We start from the raw sequence: 24,306 nt of genomic DNA, 5'->3' as shown, positions 1-24,306 counted from the left end.
CGTAGTCCACCAATCACAAGCTGGCAGGAAGTGATTTAGGTGCCCTGTTTGTTGCCCAGGGCAGCATCCAAATAATTTCTACTCCTTTCTCCATCAAAAATGAATCCCTTTTGAAGTTCTTGTTGTGTGACTATACCATAGATACTCCTCCTCTTTTTTTTTTCCCCATCATGATTTAAACCTCTTTATCACTTAGAACTTTCACACTTTGTTCATAGTCTTCCTCTTCACCAGTTTCCTCATCATTCTGGGAGACTTTACTATTCATTTGCTGAACAACACAACACCCTGAGCCTCTCAGTTCCTTGACTTTCTAATTTCCAAGGATTGTCACCAGTAATTGCACAGCTTTGACATCTTGGCTTCAAGCATGCCAGATCTGATAAGCATTTTTATCTTTCTGTCTAATTTACTGTAGCACGTCCACTCTAATCAACAATTCTTCTCCCATGTTAAGATCATTGATTTGTTACCCATCACTAAAGTCATGCGGTTGCAAGCTTCCTTTATCTTCCCCACCCAGTAGAACTCTCCTGGTAAAACCCCAGCCCTGTGTGAATCTGACTCTGCCTTTTCCACCCTTGCAGCAGCTGAACATACTTGGAGAAAAATAACAGGTCTGCTTGAGAGCGGAAGGTCTTACCTTCCTGCCACCAAATCCACTAACGTACCTGTATATTAGCTCACATTCTTTACCTTCTTTTCTATTATCTTTTTAGAGATGTCGCTGTTTGCATCAAAAGCAAATATCTCTACTGTTTAGGGTCCCATCCATTCTGGCCTTCTTACAGATAACATTTTTATAATGATTTTCTCTTTTTCCCTTTATCTTTAATTTATCAAGTTCTTTTGAATGACCCTCATAAGCATACAGGGCATAATAATAGTCCCTATCTTAAAAAACTACTCTGGATTCCCTTTTGATGTCATGTACCTTTTCAGAAAACCATTTTATTCCTCTCCTTTCCTACACAGCAAGTCTACTAAAATAGGCGTCTCCATTTCCTCACTTTTCGATCTTTATTTGATCGATTTTTTCCTCTCTACCTGTCCTATAAAACTGCTTTTCTCTACATGGTTACTGTTGTGCCATATCCTGGAATTCTTTATTTATTTTTATCTGATTTGTCCTCTCAATGAATTTGAAGATATTCTTTGGATGCTGCTTCTCTTGGATTTGGTGATGTCACAACTTAGGTTGCTTTTTTTTCCCCCTTGAACAAGGTAGAACCTCATTTCCTTCCACCTTTGTTCATTGAATCATGAAATACAGACTGGAGTTCATTGACATAGAAAGCTCACTGGAATGAAACCACAGCTCGCAAGAGCTAAGAGATGTGAAGGAGAGATGTTATTAATATTCTACTATTCAGGAGTCCCAGAAGGCAAGAACAAAGAGAATGGAAAGCAGACAATTACCAAAGTAGAAGTAATAGTAGAAAATGTTCCCTACCTGCTGACTGCCCTAGGCAACCCTCCTGCCTCCGATATTATATGCTTTCGAGCTTGGAGCTTTCCGAAACTGCTTTCATCTTTTACAGTATAACCTGAGGGAATTGGGTTTCCTACTATAATCCTCACAATTAAATGCTTAAAATGAAATAAAAATGCCACATGAATCATTGGTCAAAAAGAAAGGATAAGACAACATTAAGATATATTCATGCATGAAATTTATGGGATGTATTAGCTACCTATTGCTGTATAACAAATTATTCCTGAAGCTAGCAGCTTAAAATAGCAAACATTTATTATCTTATATAGTTTCTCAGGGCCAGGAACCTGCAAGTGGCTTTGCTGGGTGGTGCTGATTCAGTCTCTTATGAGGTTGCATTATCAAAACAGTTTCCATCAGCTAGACAGAAGTTTAGCTACACAGCACTGGGAAGTACACACTCTAAGTGGATGGAGAAAATGAGTTTAGATCAGCTTTTCCCGCACTGTGTTCTGTGGGAAACTGGTTTCCCAAAATGTTTCTTCAAAAGAGCATTCTGGAGCCTAAAAAGAGTGGGGAACAGCTCGGAACTCACTCCCTCTAGAAATGTACATACAAAAGGCTCTGTGAGAAGTTTTGAGGCAAAGAATGCATCCACTCAACTTGGTGAATTCAGCATTTTCCCACCTTTTTGTCTAAGGAACTTCTTTATTTTTTTGTTAGGATATATCTCTTCTTCCCTACCCCAGATGCCTCTTGTCATTTCATTAAGGAAAGCAATAGTTGTCCCATGTGGGTGTTTAAGAAGACATTAGAATTCTGTCCTTTTACATTTTATTTTTCTGATATTTATAATATAAATAATACATTAGCACAGTAAATATATATATATAGTTTATTAACAGATAAACTATATATATATTAAGAATATGCGCACCACATTTTATACTGATGGAGTCTACTGCTGTGTAGAATAAATCTGTCCTCCTTAGCACTTAAATCAGGTGAGAGGAATCTGACTGCCCAGCCTCTGCCACTACAAGCTCAGCCCTCCCTAACCCCACTAGTGTGCTTACCCTACCGGCAACAAAAATGTATTGTTGGCCAGGCACGGTGGCTCACATCTGTAATCCTAGCACTTTGGGAGGCCAAGGCGGGTAGATCACCTGAGGTCGGGAGTTTGAGACCAGTCGGACCAACATGAGGAAACTCCATCTGTACTAAAAATACAAAATTAGCTGGGTGTGGTGGCGCATGCCTGTAATCCCAGCTACTCAGGAGGCTGAGGCAGGAGAAACCCTTGAACCTGGGAGGCAGAGGTTGTGGTGAGCCGATATTGCGCCATTGCACTCCAGCCTGGGCAACAAGAGAGAAACTCTGTCTCAAAAAAAAAAAATATTGTTCAGTGACAATACGTTTTCCACTTTATGCATCTAACACTTGTTTATTTTTTATAGCATTGCCTGATTTAGGATTTTTGTTCTTAAATATCTTAAGCTGGGGCAATATTCATGTCTTCATATTTTCCCCACTTTTTCATTATTTCTCTTACCTCAACCCTAAGTGACTTCTTGAACTTGAGGAGAGATAAAGAAGAAAGAGGAAAGGGAAAGGAAAAGGGAAAGCAAAACTGAGATGCAAGGCAGTTTGGAGCAGCAGCAGGGTCTGGCAGAGGTGAAGGAATATTTTCTATAAGCTTCTCACCAGTCTGCAGTCCCCTCTTACTACGTCGAACCCGGAGACATACAGGTTACTTACGGTGGCTGCAGATGTAGGGCCACCCTGCATTTTAAACATAAAGGCCAGATGGATGAACTTGCACTGTTCTTTGTGGACTCATAACCAGCCCCGTTTCTCCTATTCTAACTGATACCCGGCATGGCTCTGGCACTTTATTCAACTCAGAACATGGAAAATCAGACTATTTCTAAATTATTTCCCCATCCTTTTATAGTCCTCAAAGCCTGGAGTACAAGGGACCTCAGAGCTCAGAGCTAAGAGCGGAAGAGTCATTTCTGGGTTTGTCTTACCTTCCTCCCAATCTTCATTCTTGGCCTACCCTGCTCCCTGTCAACAAGTGCTTCCTCTCTGTCTGCATGGCAGCAGTTCTCCCTTTGTCTCTTGCCAAATCTTCTTCCTCCTTGTCCTTTTTTCCTCCTTGCTCTGTGCCTCCCTGCCAGAGTAGAAAATGGAAACAAAAAAGATGAGGAGGGGGAGGACGCATGAGTGAGAAAACCCAGGCTGTTGTGACTTACCAAGGATTTTTGTCAAAGATGAAAGTGTCAACATGTACCAGATAGAAACGGAAAATGTGCTTTAAAGTAGGAACATGTGTTTTACTTTAGAAAAGTAAAAATTGCAGAGGATTATTTTCTTCTATTTCATTTGCTCTCTTTCTCCTTGATTTTAGATGGAGGCAACACAAAATAAGCAGTATGGGATTCATTTCTCACTACTTTAGGTGCTGTATTTCCTTCTAAAACTTGAAAAATCCAGAATTCCCAAACAAATCTGGCCCCCAGGATCTGGGATGAGTACCTGCACTGCTCCTGTCCTCCTTCAGGCCCCATCCACTCTGGACTTGATTCAAACAGCCTCGTCCTGCCCATTCTCCTTCCTTCCACTCTGCTGCTCTTCAGTCTGTTCTGAACACTGAGGCTAGAGCAGTGTTAACATCTCAGTGAAATCAGGTCACTCTTGTGCTCAAAGCCCTCCTGTGTGGAAGAACCATGTCCTTCCAGAGACCTGCAGAGGTCCCTGGGACTCACTCCTGCCTCTCTGACCTCAGCCCTTCCTGCTTCCTTGCTGTGGCTGAGCAGGCCTGAGAGGCACACGCCATTCCTGCCTCAGTGCCTTTGGCTCTGCTCTTTCCTCTGCCTGTTACTTTTTCCTTTCTGGTACCTGAAGTCTAGCTGCCTCATGTGGGTTGGTCTGCACACCAATGGTACCTTCCTAGTGACGGCTTCACCCGGGCACCCCCCCACCCCAGCCCAGGCTCCCTCACACCATCTTCTTAGGACTTACCAACATTCATTTAAAAATTATCTTAGGGATAAAAGTGATTTTGATTTCTTTTTGGACATCAGGAAAACTTTCCTTGAATATATTTGGCCTCTATTCTGAAATTTTTGCCTCACAGCTGCTCTACGTGGAAATCTCATTCCATGCTTAAGAAGGGCAGATCACGAGGTCAGGAGATCGAGACCATCCTGGCTAACACGGTGAAACCCCATCTCTACTAAAAAATACAAAAAAAAAAACTAGCCGGGCAAGGTGGCAGGTGCCTGTAGTCCCAGCTACTCAGGAGGCTGAGGCAGGAGAATGGCGTAAACCTGGGAGGCGGAGCTTGCAGTGAGCTGAGATCCGGCCACTGCACTCCAGCCTGGGTGACAGAGTGAGACTCCGTCTCAAAAAAAAAAAAAAAAAAAAGAATCAGCAGTGAAGTATACATACTATGCTATTACCTATGAATTCATACATCAAGGTTGGAAATAAAATGAATTTATAGATGTGTTTGTGGGTGTGTATGTGTGCGTGTGTGGTTTGTGTATATATATATATACATACACATATACATATACACACCCCCCTACGTATTCAAATTCTGTTGTTTCAAGACTATTCTAGGGCCATTGTCAAATATTCTACATCCCAGTGTTCAACAAAAACCCATTTGTAATCACTGCTCATTCATCCACCAGGGTGGGCTAAGTGCCCAAGCCTTTGTTCGTGTGGACCTGGAGGACGTGAATGATAATCATCCTGTGTTTAACCCATCAACCTATGTGACAAGCATCAGTGGTGAGACCCAGCCAGGCACCGAGATCATCAATGTTCTTGCCACTGACCGGGACTCTGGGATATATGGGACAGTGGCTTATGAGCTTATTCCAGGAGATGTGTCGTCCCTTTTTACTATTGACTCCACCACAGGTACGTGATCTTGGAGTGGTTTTCATCCTTTGGCTATAAAGTTTCTGCTTAACCACTTAACAGCCAGAAAATTAGAAAAAGTGACATTTTTTCAATAATGGGAGTGTTGCAGGACTCACTTTACCTTCTAGCAGGCACTGAAGTATACTGAAAAGGGCTGAGGCTTTGTAGTGGATTAGACCAGACCTGGATCTCAGTCCCAGCTTTGCCTACTACTGATCTTGTGGTCTTTATTGGCCTCAGTGTCCTTACCTTAAAAGTAGTGTTGGCCTGGTGTGGTGACTCACGCCTGTACTCCCAGCACTTTCCCGGGCCAAGGTGGGTGGATCACAAGGTCAGGAGTTCAAGACTAGCCTGGCCAAGATGGTGAAACCCTGTCTCTACTTAAAAAAATACAAAAATTAGCCAGACGTGGTGGTGCACGCCTGTAATCTCAGCTGCTTGGGAGGCTGAGGCAGAGAATTGCTTACACCTGGGAAACAGAGGTTGCAGTGAGCTGAGATCACGCCACTGCACTCCAGCCTGGGTGACAGAGAGAGACTCCGACTTAAAAAAAAAAAAAAAAAAAAAAAAAAGGTAGTGTTATCTGAGCTCTGTGGCTGACTCCTGTAATCCTAGCTACTTGGGAGGCTGAGATGGGAGGATGGCTCAAGGCCAGGAGTTTGAGGCTGCAGTGAGCTATGAAGCTATGATGAGGCCACTGTCCTCCAGCCTGAGTGACAGAGCAAAACCTTGTCTCCAAAAAAAAAAAAAACAAAAAACAAAAAAGTAGCACTGATAATACCTATGTTTCGAAGTTTTTGTGAGAGAACTAAAGGCAGTAATTTATGTAGAAACAGTTGGCCAGTATTTACCTTGCAAATGTTAATTTCCCTTTATTTGTATGATCATGCCATCTGAGGGTGACTGAGCCTCATTTTGATGTATTAATAGCTAAGATTAGTGCAAAGACATTTGTACAGGCATCCAAAGTAGATCCTTTTCTTTGTACTAGGTCTGGCATTCCCTTAGTCTCTTTGGGTTTTAGTTTCCTTGTTTTTAAAATGATACCTAAAGCTCCTTTTAGTTCTCTGCAATGGTAATTGCATATCTGCCAAGGAAGCCTAGTGGGCAAGCTGTCTTTTAGAAATAATGAATATTTAAGAAGTTACCTTCCATTTTCTATTCATTAGCTTGAATAGAATTTTGTTGCTAAGAAAATAATGGTTTAAATATTTGATTATAAGAACATAAAAAAATTTCAAATATATAATATGACATTACAATACCTTTGAGATACTTAGAGATACTCTGGTCCAAAAATGAGGCTGCAAAAAAAACAAAAAAAAAAGAATTGTTTTCTTTTGCATTTTTCCACCTGATCCAAACAATGGGTAGAATGTGTTTCTATTGTAATGATAATGATAATGTCAGATGCTACACTAGACATTTTCTGTATATTGTCTTATTGGATCTTCACAACATGCTTTGTAATAGCCATATACAGTAGAAAAAATGATAGTTTGCACAGGAAATCTAACGTGCTTTGTGAGTGTGCCCTCTCACGCGGCCCCATTAGGTCGAGAGCCGCTGCTTCTGCCTGAAAACTGTGCTTTGTCTGGCTTGTGCAACTGGCCAGGGATTAGTTGTTCATACTGGCAGTCTTTGTGAGGCAAAACTTCCCTTGCTCAAAATAATACACTGATGTGGCCCCTTTAACATTTCAAAGATCAGAAGAAAATACTTTTGTGGGAAATTAGTCTGTTTAATCTCAGCTTTTTCAAAATTCATCTTAACTGAGGACTTAACTGCCCATCACATCGTCAGGCCCTCTAAGGCACTAGCATTGCCAAAAATATATAGGTCAGCCAGTAATCAGGCCACAGGATCTAAAAGCGTTTAACAGATCGTTTTAAAAAGACATTCACACAGTCATCATTCAGTTTCCCCTGGAAGATCTGGAAGAATGAGCTATACCATATTCTGTTTTTAGAAGAGATCTCTCTTGCTGTCCTGGACGAAGCCAGACTCATGCTTCCCTTCCTGGCAGCGACCATAGCACAAATGCCATTGTTAATCGTGGAAAACGCTCTGTGTGGGTCATTATCTTAGGGAACTTTCATGGAATTTTATTTTTAAGCAAAGACCAAATTTATATGGAAATAGCCTTGAGTTGTTATTGTTGGCCATTTTGATACCCGTGTATTTAGATTGAAGACATTTCTCAGTCAAATAGTGCTTGGAATTTGGTCGCACTTAATCACAACTCATGAGAAATTCATGAGGCCTGGTAGTGCTTTACTTTAACCTTTAGAAGAGAATGAAAAAACATCGTGACTAGCTATGGGAAAAAGTTGTCCGGTGAACAGGCTGCCCCCAAGTTGAATGGCTGAGTTCTGAAAGTTCATCTGTTGGTTGACAGCAACTGAAAACACGTTGTATATAATTATGGCATACAAGGTGATGTTCTGATGTGTGTATATTGTGAAGTGATTAAACCAAGCTAGTTAACATATCTATCACCTCTCACACTTAGAACTTTTTGTGGTGAGAATATTTAAGATCTACTCTCTTAGCAGCTTTCAAGTATAGAATATATTATTATTAATACATTATTATTAATTCTGTAAAATAGATCTTCAGAACTTAATCCTGTCTAACTGGACCTTTGTACCCTTTGGCCAATATCTCCAATTACCCCAGCCCTTGTCAACCACCATTCTACTCTCTGTTTCTATGAGTTCGATATTTCTAAATGCCACATGTAAAAGTGAGATCATGCAGTATTTGTCTTTCTGTGCCTGGCTTATTTATTTAGCATAATATCCTTGAGGTTCATCCATTATTGTCACAAATGATAGGCTGTCCTGTTTTAAGGCTGAATAGTACTCTATTGTGTATATATACCACATTTTCATTGTCCATTTATCTATGGATGGACACTTTGGTTGATTCTATATCTTGGCTATTGCGAATAATGCTGCAGTGAATATACTAGTGCAAATATATCTTTGACATACTGACTGTTTTTTTCCTTTGGATATGTACCAGAAGTAGACTTTCTGGGTCATATTTTAGTTCTATTTTTAATTTTTAAAGGAGCCTCCATACTTTTTTCCGTAATGACTGTAACACATTTTCTATACAAGGATGTTCTCAAAGAATAGAACAAGAAGCAGTATTAGAATACACAGTTGACGCTTGAACAATGCAGAGGGTAGATATGCTGACCTGCCACATAGTTGAAAATCTGTGCATAACTTCTGACTCCCGCAAAACTTAACTGCTAATAGCCTATTACTGACTGGAAGCCTTACCCATAACATAAATAGTGGGTTAACACATATTTTGTGTGTTTTATGTATTTTATACTGTGTTCTTACAATAAAATTAGCTAGAGATGGGAAGTTGCTATTAAGGAAATCATCAAGAAGAGAAAACATATTTACTATTCATTAAGTAAAGGTCTTCATCCTCATCATCTTCGTGTTGAGATGGCTGAGGAGGAAGAGGAAGGGGAAGGGTTGGTCTTTCGGTCTCGTGGGTGGCGGGGGTGGTAGAGACAGAGGAAATGAAAGGGCAGGCAGGAGAGGCAGGCATACTTGTAACTGTTATTGAAAAGTATCCGTGTCTAAGTGGACTCACGCAGTTCAAACCCATGTTGTTCAAGGCTCAATTGTAGTCTTCTTCTGGATATTTTCTTCAAGGAACCTACATAAAGCTAGACTTTCTTACTTCCATCATACGGCTGGTCTCTACAGAGGCTGCCAATGTAAACACAGTCCTAAGAAAGTGCCCATACCATATATTTGTGAAATAAATGAATAAATAACATCTAGAAATATTTACAAAGTAACTTAAATCCTTCCTACAGCCTCCTAAAAATTGCATGAGAATTTCATTGATATATGGAGCAAAACTTTATTTAAAATCCTCTTTCTGAATCACAACATGGTAAGTGACTCTATGGCCTATCCCCACGTTTCCTCAAAACTTTCCCTAGACTTTCTCTCCAGCCTACCTGTGGTGGCACTTTACTTTTTCTCACCTCCCTTTGTCTCCGGATTTATTCTATTATCTTCCAAAATAACTCCCTGCCCTTGACAATGGAAATTGTTCAAGCCAGTCTCAACACCTTTTAACTTTCCTTCTTCCTTTTTATCCTAAGTTCTTATGTAGGCAGGTTGAGATGTTGTATCATATGAGAAGAATATTGAGAATTGATGAGCCCATTTTTACATTGCTACTTCTTCCTGAATTACTATAGAATTCTCTCTTAGAGATATTCATTGGCACACTGGTTCATTCGTTCTTTCATTTTGATGCTTTCTCTATCAGACATGCTATTTTATAAACTTACGTGCTTTCTGTTATAGGTTTGTGTTTTCCTGAAGACAAAAGATTTCTCATTGATCTGTTATGCCACAACCAAGACTCATGCATTAAAAATAGAGCTCTTTGACTTACTGTGTTCATCTGGTATGAAAAATGTTTTGGAGAAAACTAGAAGGGGGTGTGACGATGTCATGGTTGTTTTCTCTTGTGGGTTTATCTTCCTGTTCTGTTTCTGGTTTTCTGGGTTTGTTGTTGGTTCAAAGAACATTTTTGTAAAATGTGTTTAGGCGCCAGGAGAGAGATACTGAGTTGAGCCTTCATTTCTCTTATTCTTAGTTCACTGGCTTTCTTTGATGTGGGCACAAGGCAGACCACACTGTTTTGAGTTTTAAAGGGAAGAAACACAAGAGGCATATTTATTAATAGCTCTTTTTTCATGTATTTTTAATCCTATTTTGTGAATTATATGTAGATTTCTTCCTCCATTGTTTGAAGTGCTCTCTTCAGTAACATGAAAAGAGCAGTTCTTTACCTTTGGGGTTTGTCCTATGTATTCTGTAGTTTTACACTGGAAGAAACTACTTTTTTTTTAAACTTTTATTTTAGATTAGGGGACACATGTGCAGGTTAAGTTACCTGGGTATATTGCATAATGCTAAGGTTTGAGGTTTGAGGAATTCAGATCATTTTAAGGCAACAGATAGGTTTCAAGCTTTTGTGTTGGTCGTTTGTTGTCATCCCAAGCTATCTCTTTTATTCAGGCAACCTTTGGTTAAATCTTGTGGTTTATCTCTTTTTTTAAATAGAAGCATGTTAATGATATAAATGCAAATCAATAAAAGTCATAAAGAAAATGTAGCCTATCTATTCAAGGAATAAATGGAAGCCAGTTCATCTATTTGATACATATTTTTTCAGTGTTTATGTGCGGCAGGCCGTGTTCTAGGTGTTTGGGATACATCAGTGAATAAAACAGACAAGAATCCCTGCTCCTGTGGCACTTACAGCAACAAGTTTATGCTGCTTAGCCTTTGTCTGTTCTATGTTTAGTTGTGGTGTACACAAAATCCAAGTTTAGCACTACAGAAAAACAACTAATTAAAAGGATATCAAACTGCCAGACAAGGGCAGCTGTGCCTCAGTGTTTAGTTGTAATCTTTTGTTTGTATGGTGTGGGTAGATTTTAACATAGACTGTAAGTAATGCAGTACAGACTTGTTTTCTGTATTTCAAGGGCAGATTCTTTTCCAATGTTAGTTTTATGCTCAGATTTTATACCATATAATGATTCTTGTAATTCTTCATGAATGCCACCTTCCTACATTTAACATTGAACATTCTGGTGTATGGTTAATAAATTAATACCACACCTCATTTCATAAGGGATGTGAGCCTGTTCCTGCCAAATAAATGATGACTTTCTCTTATTTGCAAGACAGAGTCTAAAATTAATCATGAGCACCTAATCGGTGTATGTCACTTTCATAGGAAACAAAAGCATGTTAGAGAATTTCTTTGTTAGCTTTTCTAGTACCAGATCACAGACTCATAAAGATGGAAAGAACCTTAAAATAAGCTTCTTCATTTAGTGGAGGAAGAAATTGAGGCTGGAAGGGGTTTGGTGACTTATCTAAAGGTACACTGTTGGTGATGGTGGAATTGGACTTGAATCTCATTCTAAACCTGTGATCTGTTCCTGTGCTGCTCTGTCTTAGTTAATAATACTTTTCAGTGTCTTTTCCACATGTAGTATTGCCTATTAAGTGTTACATTAATTACATGGGATAAACAAGGCAAATATTTTTATGTTCATCTGCAGATTAAGAGACTGAAGACTCTAAAAGTCTTAGTGACTTACTCAAAGACACAGTAGTAAATCTGACACTTGAATTTACTTCTTGCACTTCCATTTCAAGGCTTGTTTCATTATTATGACTTAAAAAAACATGGAAGATGAAGCTAAGATAAATATAGGTTCTATTGATTCAACTAAATAAGATAGAAAAGTGATCTCTCATTGTGACAGGAATTTCTTTATGAGACTACCTAAACACCAATTATCTGTTGAATTTTACTCACTCTTTCCAATTGAGTGGACTTTTCCAAAACAGGTACAGAATTTTGAAAAATTCTCAATATGAGATAGAATTTCAAATCCATTCTAGTTTTTTCAGCCAATACTACTTAGTCACTAAGATTTGTGTGCAAAATAAATAGCACGATGCAATCTATTTGGTGAATAAGTTTTTATATTCTCACAAACTGAATATGGGACAGACGTCATAAATATCTACAACTAATAAGAAATTGGTATTGATATCCGGTAGTTTTTGGGTTGTATCTGTTTGTGAGACAACCTCACTTATAAACTCCATATCTGTTGAAAGTCATGTTTTTGTGCTTATTTTTGTTCTTAACTGTTTCATAGGTTAAAATTTTAGTAATGAATAATTTTAGTAATGATTTACTGATTATTTTCTAATTATGAGTTGCTATCTTGGTTAAAAATTCTATTTTTCCAGGATATTTCATTCTGAAAGTCAGTATTGCTTAGTTAGTGGAAGAGAATGATTATATACATACATATATATCTTTAAGTTCGCTTAGTACTGCATCTGTTCAAAAAATTTTTTCATTACAACAGTTTCCCCTGTTTAAATAAAAAGTGACAAGATGAAGAGCATAGACAAACATTATATATTATAATTGCCATGTATAAATCCAAGCAGTCATTAAAATAGAAAATAACCAGTGCTCTGTGAATTAATTAACGACGTTTTTTAAAGTTAATGTTGGTCCCTGCACTGGTGGTTAATTACCATTTGCAAGTGTCATGAAAATGTGAGCTAAATAATCACTGTGCTTTAAAGTATTAAAATATAGTGTCATAAATTTTACTCTGACCAATATATAGGCAAAGAGCTATTCATTTTATTTATGATTTTATTATTTATGATTTTATTATTTATTATTAATAAATAACATGAATTATTATGATATACACATACATTACACATATGCATATTTATATATAATAAACAATTAATTAAAAATATGGGGGTTACATGTTTTCTGGCCCCTCAACTTCTAATAGAGAGCTTAGTTTATTTAAGAATGTTGGATTCAGGCTGGTCAGGGTGGCTCACGCCTGTAGTCCCAGCACTTTGGGAGGTGGAGGCAGGCGGATCACGAGGTCAGGAAATCGAGACCATCCTAGCTAACACGGTGAAACCCCGTCTCTACTAAAAATACAAAAAAATCAGCCCGGCGTGGTGGCGGGTGCCTGTAGTCCCAACTACTCGGGAGACTGAGGCAGGAGAATGACGTGAACCTGGGAGGCGGAGCTTACAGTGAGCCGAAATGGTGCCACTGTACTCTAGCCTGGGTGACAGAGCGAGACTCTGTCTCAAAAAAAAAAAAAAAAAAAAAGAATGTTGGATTCAAATATACAATTACTAGTCAGTTATACTCAATAAAGTTGAAAAAATAATGTTAGATTCGAGTAAATGGATTTTCTAGCTCCTCTTTATATATAAATGTTTAAAAAAGTGAATGTTTGAAATATTCAGCAAATATAATGTAGAACAACCAGCTTTATCCTAATACTTCCCTTCTCTTCTAAGTGATGAGTGTTCATTCAAAGAAATTTAATGAACCTAGATGTGCATGCCTAACATTTGCCTCTCTTTGTCCCACTTTTCTTAGACTTATAAGCCACTCTTTGGGTCAGCACATTTTTCAAAGATATTTTTGTATTTCAAGTACAATTAAGTTTGTAGGCCATAGAGTCACTGTATCATGAAGGTGCCGGTATTTGTCTTTCATGAAAAAGAAATGCTAAGGGCAAACTTTATGTATTGATTACAGTAACTTCTGCAAGTAGTGTAGGGCTTCCAAAGAGATTGCTGGAAAATCTAAAACAGCCAGGCAAGGGAGCGTGAATGAGATGGAACTTGAGCACAACCTTGCAGGATAGCTCAGATTTAGATAAGCAAGTTGGGGAAGAATAGATAGATTCCAGAGAGGCAAACAACATACATGAAGATGGAAATTATTAAGCATTTGTAATGAGAAATGAAAATATAAGTTTGGACCAAGAAACTAAGATATATACAAATTCTACATTACACAAAGATACTAGACTTTATGCAAGATTTACAAAGGAGATCCATCTTGTCAATAGTATAAAAGTTATATAATAGTATAAAGGTTGATAATCTGGAGAGAGCTGCTGTTGATTTGTGGGTACCAGGATGGGGTACCTGCACCTTACCAACTACCCAGAGAACTTACTATGTGTCCCCTGCAGTCTGCTGCCTAACTATAGGCTCATGTCTGATTCTCACCTGAGAAATCTGAAGAAAGGAATGACTGACAGAATAAAGGAGAAGTTTCTGAAGTGGAGACACACCACATTCCAGGAGTTTGTAGGTGCAAAGAGTATTAGTTTTTTCTTCTGAATATGGATCATTTGTGAGGGAGAGCTAGTACAGAGTTGCTTTTAGGTCCTGTCCAGAAAGGGCCATACTGCAAGTCATCAGCAACCATCTGGGGCCAGTGGCATGGGCAGTAAGAAAAATTTACCAGGACAGTTGTAGGTAAAGAAAGGCAGGATTATTCAAGAAAGTATGAAAATACATTGCAAGAGTACACTGGGCAGGTCAACAAGAAAAGAGCTGACTGTAAGGAGACAACAGCTTGCTGGGGATTTTATAAGATGGTGTTTGTGTGATGTGCTAAAGAGGGCTTTGTGCAGTACTGATAACACCAAGGTTTCAGTGAACTAACCTGCATTTTACTATCATCCAAGTGTCTAGTGATAGCTGGGCTCAGTAAGATTATGAGTTATTTGCACAAGAGTGCTATGTGTCCTGGACCTTGAAGAAAGGCAGACTCATACCTTACCTGCTTTTTCTTTTTGCTTTTACCTGCTCCTACCAGCCTAGCTCCTTTTCCCTAATTAGGAGTCTACAGTCCAGAGGTAGAAATGCTGAGTACTGTCAACTTTTCAGCAGACAAGAAAGTAATGAACAGTTTAAATAGAGATGATTTTACCTCTGCTAAGGCACTTCAAGTAAAGGTTAGCCTTCTCCAAAAAAGCCAGAGTCAGAAGCATTCACCGAAAATGCCACGAAAACACCTATATGAGAAAGTGAGTTGTAAACAACTTCACAGGCCAAAGGTTTGTTGATGTTAGATTATTAGAGTAGTGCTTGTCAAGAAAGAACATTTCTGGCCCTCTCTCCTCCTTTTCTTCTCCCTTGCTTTAATCCTGGATGAGTCAGAGATTCAGTTTAACAAAATGATGAAGGAAGAAAACAACTACTAGATAAGGAAAGAGAGAAGCCAACTACTTCTGACCTGTAGCCTGCGCCCCTCCAAACTTAAAAGTAAGTTTAGAATTTGGATTATTATGTGGTCCTTTATATTTAATTTTAGTCATGCATTGCTCAAGGGTGGGGATGCCTTCTAAAAGATGCATCATTTGGTGATTTCATTGTGGTGTGAACATCCACAAGTGTACTTACATAAACCTAGATGGCATAGCCCAGTACACACCTAGGTTATATGGTATAGCCTATTGCTCCTAGGTTACGAACCTATATAGCATGTTACTGCATTGACTACTATAGGCAACTGTTTCACTATGGTAAGAATTTGTATATCTAAACATAGAAAAGGTAGAGAAAAAAGGCAGTATTAAAGATTTAAAATGTTACACCCATATAGGGCACTGATCATGAGTAAAGCTTGCAGGACTGGAAGGTGTTCTGGGTGAGACAGTGAGTGGTGAATGAATGTGAAGATGTAGGACATTACTGTACACTACTGTAAACTTTAGAAACCATACACTTAGGCTATATCAAATTTCTTTAAATTTTTTCTTCAAAAATGAATTAACCTCAGCTTACGATAACTTTTTAACTTTATAAACTTTAAATTTTTTTTTAAGTTTTTGACTTTTTTGTAGTAACACTTAGCTTGAAAGACAAACATGTTGTATAGCTGTACAACCATATTTTCTTTCTTTGTATCCTTATTGTATACGCTTTTCTCTGTTTTTAATTTGTTAAAAATTTTTAATTAAAAATGAGACACAAACACATACATTAGCCTAGGCCTACACAGGGTTGGGATCATGAATACCACTGTCTTTCACCTCCACATCTTGTCCCACTGGAAGGTCTTCAGAGCCAGTAACACACATGGAGCTGTCATCTCCTATGATAGCAATGCATTCTGAAATACCTCCTGAAGGACCTGCCTGTGGCTGTTCTACAATTAACTTGTTTTTTCAATCAGTAGAAAAGCACTCTAAAATAATAAAAAGTATAGTATAGTAAATACATAAACCAGTAATATGGCCATTTATTGTCATTATCAAGTATCATATACTTAATTATGTACTTATGTACATAAGCATGTGCCATACTTTTATACAACTGACGGTGCAGTAGGTATATTTACAACATAACCACAAGCACATGGGTAATGCATTACATTATGATGTTAGGACTGTTATGACATCGCTAAGTAACAGGAATTTTTTAGCTCCATTATAATCTTATGGGACCACCATCATAAGAGAGTGGGCTGTTGTTCACCAAAATATCATTATGTATGTGACAGTGTTACCGGAACGCTGGTCCTGTTCTAGACCCCAAGAGAGGGTTCTTGGACCTCACACAAGAACGAATTCAGGGTAAGTCCATAGAGTAAAGTGAAAGCAAGTTTATTAAGAAAGTAAAGGAATAAAAGGGTGGCTACTTCATAGGCAGAACAGCCCTGAGGGTGGCTGGTTGGATATTTTTAGTTATTTCTTAATTGTATGCCAAACAAGGCATGGATTTTTTTCTGAGTTTTCTGGGAAAGGGACGGGAAATTCTCCAAATCGAGGGTTTCTCTTCCTTTTAGACTATATAGAGTAACTTCCTGACGTGGCCATGGCGTTTGTAAACTCATAGTGCCGATGGGCGTGCCTCTTAGCATGCTAATGCATTATAATTAGCATATAATGAGCAGGGAGGATAACCGTAGGTTGCTTTCATTGCCTTCTTGGTCTTGGTGGGTTTTGGCCTGCTTCTTTATGGCATCCTGCTTAGCAGCAGGGTCTTTGTGACTGGCATCTTGTGCTGACCTCCTATCTCATCTTGTGACTAAGAATGCCTAACCTCCCGGGAATGCAGCCCAGTAGGTCTCAGCCTGGTTTTACCTCGCCCCTATTCAAGATGGAGTCACACTGGTTCAAGCGCTTCTAATATCAGTATTAAATTGAGACTGTTTCATCACTGAAAATAAGAATTTTAACTGGTTGATGGCAGCTGTGGAAGGCATGGGTGCTTCCTAAATCTTCTCTTAGGAGTAGGGGAAAAATAGCTAGCTGCACAACATACATTTAAATTTTTTTTTAAAAAAATCACTCTGTGATTGCCCGCCATGAGTTGTGCTTTGTTATCATACTTGCGGCATGCATTCATGACAGCAGGAGAGCAGCATGTCTGACAGAGAGAGTATGGACTACTGGATGATGGGAAGACACATTGAGTGGACTGGATTCTGAAGTTCAAAAGCATGACAGAGAAGTTTAAATTTGATTATTGCTGGAACTAAGGAATGATATGAAGATATTTAGCATCGTTGTGATATGGTGAAAGTGATATTTAAGGAAAATTATTCTGGCAGCAGTGTCCTAGATGGATTGTAGGACTAGAACATTTGAATAGAAAAACTAGTTATAAAAATCCATGTGTAATGAGGGTTGTACTAAAGAGAAAGCAATAAAAACAGAGCAAAAGGAACTTAAGGATATTTTACAGGAAAAGAATATGAGTTGTAACTAATTGGATTTATTAATGAAAGGATGAGTCATACATAATTTCTTAATTTTAACTAAGGTGATTGATGATCCAGTTGACATGAAGTTGACAAATGCCTTAGAAGTGCCACCTAGGCTGGGCCCGGTGGCTCACGCCTGTAATCCCAGCACTTTGGGAGGCCAAGGTGGGTGGATCACGAGGTCAGGAGATCGAGACCATCCTGGCTAACATGGTGAAACCCGTCTCTACTGAAAATAACAAAAAATTAGCCGGGCGTGGTGGTGGGCACCTGTAGTCCCAGCTACTCGGGAGACTGAGGCAGGAGAATGGCATGAACACGGGAGGCAGAGTTTGCAGTGAGCCAAGATCACACCACTGCACTCCAGCCTGGGCTACAGAGTGAGACTCCATCTCGGGAAAAAAAAAAAAAAAAGTGCCACCTAAAGTGCAGAACTGTAAATTCGATGAGAGGACAGGGGAAATAAAGTATTAACGACTCTTAAAACCATGAAAACATGAATATTTTGAAAGAAAGAGTACATAAAAATGATCTTCAAGCTGAGTGCAGTGGCTCACGCCTGTAATCTTAGCACTTTGGGAGGCTGAGGCAGGCGGATGGCTTGAGCCCAGGAATTCGAGGCCAGCCTGGGCAACATGGTGAAACCCTGTCTCCACTAAAAATACAATGTTAACTGGGTGTGGTGGCACACGCCTGTAGTCCCAGCTACTCTGGAGGCTGAGGTAGGAAGATTACTTGAGCCCAGGAGGCGGAGACTGCAGTGAGCTGAGATGGCACCACTGCACTCTAGCCTGGGTGACACAGTGAAATCCTGTCTGAAAAATAAAAACAATAATTAAAAAAAATGGTCTTCAGACTTTAGAGTATATAATAATTACTGGTGGAGCTTGTTACAAATGCAATTCCTAGATCCTTTCCCAAATCTAAAAATCAGAATGTCTGGGTAATCACCCAGGAAATTCTGTTTTTACAAGTAGCCAAAATGATTTTAATGCAGGTGGTCAGGAGATACCCTTTGAGACCCTCCAGGGAATAGAACAAACAGCGTAGTACTTCACTAGAGGAATGCTTAGAAGTCTGAGGAGGAGGAAGGACCATTGGAAAAGTCCAAGGGATTATTAGGGAAGGCAAAAAGAAAACTGTAATATTGCAAAAGGAAAGAGACAAAGAGCAAGGGGTCATCATGGCTCCGATAGATGATAGGAGTCAGGGAACACGAGGGTGGAGATGACCTCCAGTTGGCCGTCTCTCACTTTCACCCTGTCTGTATTCTTTTGTTTCAGGTGTGCTTCTTATACACAACATGTTGTTGGATTTATTTTGAAATCTACTCTGATAATGTTTGTCTTTTAACTAGAGCATTTTGTCTGTTTGTTTTTTCTGAAGTCTTTCCCCCTTTAAATCTGCCACTAGTTCTTGGTCTCACTCATGTTGACATATTTCCTCATTTTTTGTGTGATTTTTTTTTTAAATTGTGGGCTTGGATCTTTATCTAAGAGAATTCTTTGAATCCTTCGGTGAAGGTGGGTTTCTTTAGAAGGTATCTAGGTATTTGTGTTTCTTTTGTCCGAGTGTCCTAGAGACATACTTCCTCCTACCATTTTAATCTAAATTCTTGGCTTGAAATTTTTCACCTCATCCTATATTGTGAGTTCAGACTACAAACTGATGTGAGTGCTGGTTTTTAGTTAGGAATTCTCAAAGGAAACTTTTGCCACCTCTTATTTATCACTGAATTTCAAGCCAGACAATTTTCTTTGGAATCTACTGGGGATACAAGAGCTTATTTCTAGTTTACCCTTAAACTGAAACCTTTGTGGACCTAATTTTATTGGAGAAACTCTTGTGAGATTCTCCATCCCCAGTCTACTCCTACCCGCGAACGGCTCTGGTCTTGTCTTCTGGCCCTATGAGCTCCACAAGGTCAGTCAAAGGAAAGTTTAAGGTCACTAGGATTTTGCGAATGCCCTGAGGGCCAAAGCCAAATTCAATATGCTGCTGCTTCTCTAGGTTTCTGACATCACTTAAACTTTTTGCCTTCTTTATTGTCAATTTATTGATGCATTTACGAGGATGTGTTTTTATATTTTATGGAGCGCTTGCTTTCAGGAGGAAGGTTAGTCAGAGTCCCTAGTGCTAGAACACAAAACTTTCTTTTAGCAGTCCTTTCAGCGATGGTCTGCAAGGTGGAAATTATCTATCTGTGTTTGTTTTAGTTTATACTTAATTTTATAAAGTTAAGAGGAACTTAACTTTCCTCTTCATTTACCAGAGGAAGCTCTGCATTTACCAGAAATTGGGAACATTTACAAAGAAGACAGGTAAGGGAGTCTTTATCTGGACACTTGATTTTTCTGAAAGGACAACTAGATTCTAGATTCAACACCTTCTGCGATTGGAGGGGGTGGCCACTCGTCTCTTCCCAGATGGCTGAGCTTGTCAGAGGATGAGGATAAAGCAAGCTGTTGCTTCTTATTATCTCAGCCTTATTGGTTTAGAGAAGATCGCATATTTAGTCTGGCAGGTTGGGGTGACTTGTGGGGTGATGGCACTAGTGAGGAACTAGAAATCCTTGAAAGTCCATATAGAAAATAAAAACTTAATGAAACAAATAATAATAATAATAATAATAAGCCTTTTATTGCTGGACAAACATGTCCAGCAATAAACAGTTCATAATTTGTGTGTGTATGCAAGTCTGTGTGTGTGTGTGTGTGTGTGTGTGTGTGTGTGTGTGTGTGTAGTTAGTTCATGCTATACTCAGGTGAGTTGGAAGCACCTACCTATAACTGTGTTTAAATTGCCTAATATACATAATTCATAGAAATAGCAAAATGCCTAAAAGCTATCAGTGCCTTCATAGAGTAGGGGTTCCCAACCCCCGGGCCACTGACTGGTACTGGTCTGTGGCCTGTTGGGAACCAGGCCACACAGTGGGAGGTGAGTGAGCATTACCGCCTGAGCTCTAGCTCCTGTCAGATCAGTGCCAGCATTAGATTCTTATAGGAGCACTAACCCTATTATGAACTATGCATGCAGGAGATCTAAGTTGCGCGCTCCTTATGAGAATCTAACTAAGGCCTGATGGTCTGAGGTGGACCACTTTTATCCTGAAACCATTCCCCCGCCACCCTTATCCTGTGGAAAAATTGTCTTCCACGAAATCAGTCCCTAGTGCCAGAAAGATTGAGGACCACTGATTTGGAGGTTAAATATATTGAATAGCTAAAAACTATTGTATAAATAAGAAGGCACCTACTCAGAAGAAACTGTTTATGAAGGCAGTATTTTTCACTCTGCTAAACCTATGTCATCTACAGATTTCTATTTTCAGTATTTATACTACTCTAAATATTTTTGTAATGTTTTTATTGCAGTTGCATTAATTTCTGTAATTTTTGAATGGTATTATAAAAACAGCAAGTATTTGAATATGCTTTCCAAACTATAACCCCCTCCAAATTTTGCCCACATGCCTCCTCTTTACACTCCCATTGAGATCCTGTAGTGTAATCCCTTATTAGCATTTCCTGACAAAGACCACCTTTTGGTACATACTTTGTTGGAGTCACTTAAAAGCTTTCCCTTCAATTGCCCCCCTTTTTCCCCCTGTTGTCCACCATTCCCTAAATCTCTCTGCTTCTTGTTGGTCATGCTGAACATAAGACAAACCCATCACAAATGCCATTCTCTAAATGAACCTTTTCATCACTAGAAGCCAGTTTCCTTGACATAGCTTTCATGTCAGCAAACCAGAACAAGAACCTACTGAAGGCATGGCCAGTGGGTGTCCCTCTTCCTGAACTTCTGGCCATCCCTTCTTTTTCTGCATTTTCCCTGAGGTCTGACTTCTCAGATAATTTTCAAAACCTTTAACTTCTGTAAAGCTCATCTTTTTAATGGAGACTAACCTGTTGCTGTTGGTGAAAATAAAGGTCAAAAATAATATTGAAAGGATTTTCTGATATCTTCTACCTAAAGTTAATATTGGTAAATTTAGTTTCCAATATACAAAATACATGTGATTATACCTTTTGTGATGAGATTGATAGGAAAAAAAAAAAAAAGATGGTAAGTGTTGCCTAAAAATCAAAATCACAAAATTCCACACCTTTTTCTAGTTAAAGTTCTGAATTTTACTTGTATATAGATGTGTAAATGGTTGCTGTGCAGTTATGGATATGTAGGTTGGCTTTAGAATAAAAGTAAATATCTAAGATGTAGAAGATACCAACTAGCAGGTATTTAGCATTACTCTTACAGATGCAATGTCACTGTAAGCCAAGGCCTTGCTTCTGTTTTGTGTGTCTGGGGACCAGTGTGTGCACATGACTCAAATCAGCCTCAGAAAGTAGTCAGTTGGGCCGGGCGCGGTGGCTCAAGCCTGTAATCCCAGCACTTTGGGAGGCCGAGACGGGCGGATCACGAGGTCAGGAGATCGAGACCATCCTGGCGAACACCGTGAAACCCTGTCTCTACTAAAAAAATACAAAAAACTAGCCGGGTGAGGTGGCGGGCGCCTGTAGTCCCAGCTACTCGGGAGGCTGAGGCAGGAGAATGGCGTGAACCCGGGAGGCAGAGCTTGCAGTGAGCTGAGATCCGGCCACTGCACTCCAGCCTGGGCGACAGAGTGAGACTCCGTCTCAAAAAAAAAAAAAAAAAAAAAAAAAAAAAAAGAAAGTAGTCAGTTGGCAAAGCATAGATGTACAATGTCACCTTCAAGTTGAAAAAAAATTTTTAAAAACTATGGATCTTCACAGATTGTTCTTTAATTTTGCAGTTCTTTCTGCAGAGATGTTTTCCAATGATTTGTTTGTTTGAGGTGCTACTTGTTAAATGTATAATCTAAGTTGTGGATTGTGATGAGATTTTTCATGTTAAAGTAATTAAAATCAAAGAAATTCAGGGTAAAATGTCTTGGAGATAAGAACAACTTTTTCAGAAAGTTATTGAACAATCGCCATGTGCTCATGCTATAGTTCTTTCTTTACTTGTATCCTGTCAGCTGAGTTCCTCAGAGCTCCATAAGGCAGAGCTTATGCGTTTCCTTATATTTCCAATGAAGAAGCAGATGCCAAGAAAAGTTTCATGATTTCTATCAAGTAACATCAGTAGGTGGAGCAGCCAGGACCTGCTCACCTTATCACAATAGAAAACTTCAAATGAGCAGATTCCAGTTTCTGAGATAGAACCAAGACTGTAGAATGAAATTAAAGGAAGAGGAAGGCATTTTTATTTATCATCATTTCACAAATATTTTATCTCTGGAATTAGCTATGCATTTTCTAACTTTCATTTTTCAAAAACTCCAAAATAAGGCTTCTGGTTTATTACTTAAATAGTATTCATCAACTATCTGTTATTTTCTTAAAGTAATCATAGCAACACATTGAAATACATATCATGTGAATCAGCATTTGGTTACAACTGTCCTACAAAAATGCACGAGTTTTACCATAAAGGCTGTGATTTCCCTTAGTTGTTGAATCCTAAGTAGACATGAAAGGATAGTAATAATAGAAACACGGGCTTAGTCATATTCACCATGTTTATAAAAGTATTAGTTCATGTCCATTGTCACAAATCTTCCCGTGAAGTAAGAAGAAGGCAGAAATAATATGCTTTTGAAGATACAGGGACATAGAGACACAGTTTGTAAATCATAATGAGTGTTATTAAATGAAATTTATAGGAAGCCATTGTTTTGAATGGAGCTCCTGCACTAGGCCCAACAGACCAGACCAAAACGGCATCACTCATGCTAAAGTTTCATGGCCACCAAGCTGAAATGAAGCTGTTTATTTCATCTTCCAAGAAATCAGGAGAGAGAGGGATAATAAATAGCCAAATCCCCAAATGAGCCAATTTTAGCTGGCATGATAAGAAAGTCCCGTCTGATTTAACCTTTGCAAGGAAAGTAGCTGTGAAACGACTTTTTGTTCCCTGTTTCTGCTTTCCTTTTCTGTCTATAAAGCCAGCCACTTCTGCTCAGCTCGTGGGAACATAGTCTACGTTATAAAACGAGGTGTTTCTCATTTCTAGAATTGCAAATAAAAGCCAATTAAGATCTTTAAACTAAATTTGTTGTCATTTTATCTTTGGGCAATGTTTATTGATCATTAACTGCCTGATTTAACTGTCATGCCAAACCTTTGATGTGGGAGCGATTTTTACCTCCATTTCACAAATGAGCAAATGAATCCAAAGAAGATCAACAGCCCATAAATGTGGTGAGAAAGTGACAACCAAAATGTGAACTGAGACAGTCTGGCTTCAGAATTCCCACCTTACTGTATGCCTCCTGCCAGTGTTCATGTCCTAGGACTGCCATAACAAAGCACCAGGCCCTGGGTGGCTTAGACAGCAGAATCTTATTCTCTAACAGTTCTGGAAGCCGGAAGTCTGAAATCAAGGTGTCAAGAGCATTAGTTCCTTCTGGAGACCCCCTTAGCTTCTGGTGTTCGTTGGTGATCTTTGGCACTCCTTGGCCTATGGCAGCATAACTCTCATCTCTGTCTCCAGTTTTGCATGGCCTTCTTTTCTGTGTCTTCTTGTGTCCTTCCTTGTGTGTGGACACTGGTCATTGGATTTAGGGCACCCTTAAAACCAGGATGATTTCCTCTTGAGATCCTTAACTAATTATATCTACAAAGACCCTTTTCCAAATGTCATATTCTGAGGATCCAAGTGGACATAAATTGGATGAGACATGATCCAACTTATTATATTACCTTTCTAAATGTATGTTAGCTTAAAATAATAATTTATTATTTTCTCAATTATTGCCA

The 24,306-nt window shown here is 38.9% G+C and overlaps 1 protein-coding gene across 7 annotated transcripts in view; it reads left to right on the top strand.

The window, feature by feature from the left end:
• Positions 1 to 24,306, top strand: part of DCHS2 (dachsous cadherin-related 2) — a 290,618-nt gene that overhangs the window by 119,713 nt on the left and 146,599 nt on the right. For all 7 annotated transcript variants that reach the window (XM_065545626.2, XM_015450942.4, XM_045392973.3 and 4 more), the window contains exon 3: positions 5,137 to 5,368. In XM_065545626.2, coding sequence (XP_065401698.1) covers positions 5,137 to 5,368 — 232 coding nt within the window. The remainder of the gene's footprint in view (positions 1 to 5,136; positions 5,369 to 24,306) is intronic.

Source organism: Macaca fascicularis, chromosome 5, assembly GCF_037993035.2.
Source record: "Macaca fascicularis isolate 582-1 chromosome 5, T2T-MFA8v1.1".
NCBI classification, from domain to species: Eukaryota; Metazoa; Chordata; class Mammalia; order Primates; family Cercopithecidae; genus Macaca; species Macaca fascicularis.
Note: the sequence above shows the minus strand (reverse complement) of the source record. Positions and strands in the feature narration are given on the sequence as shown.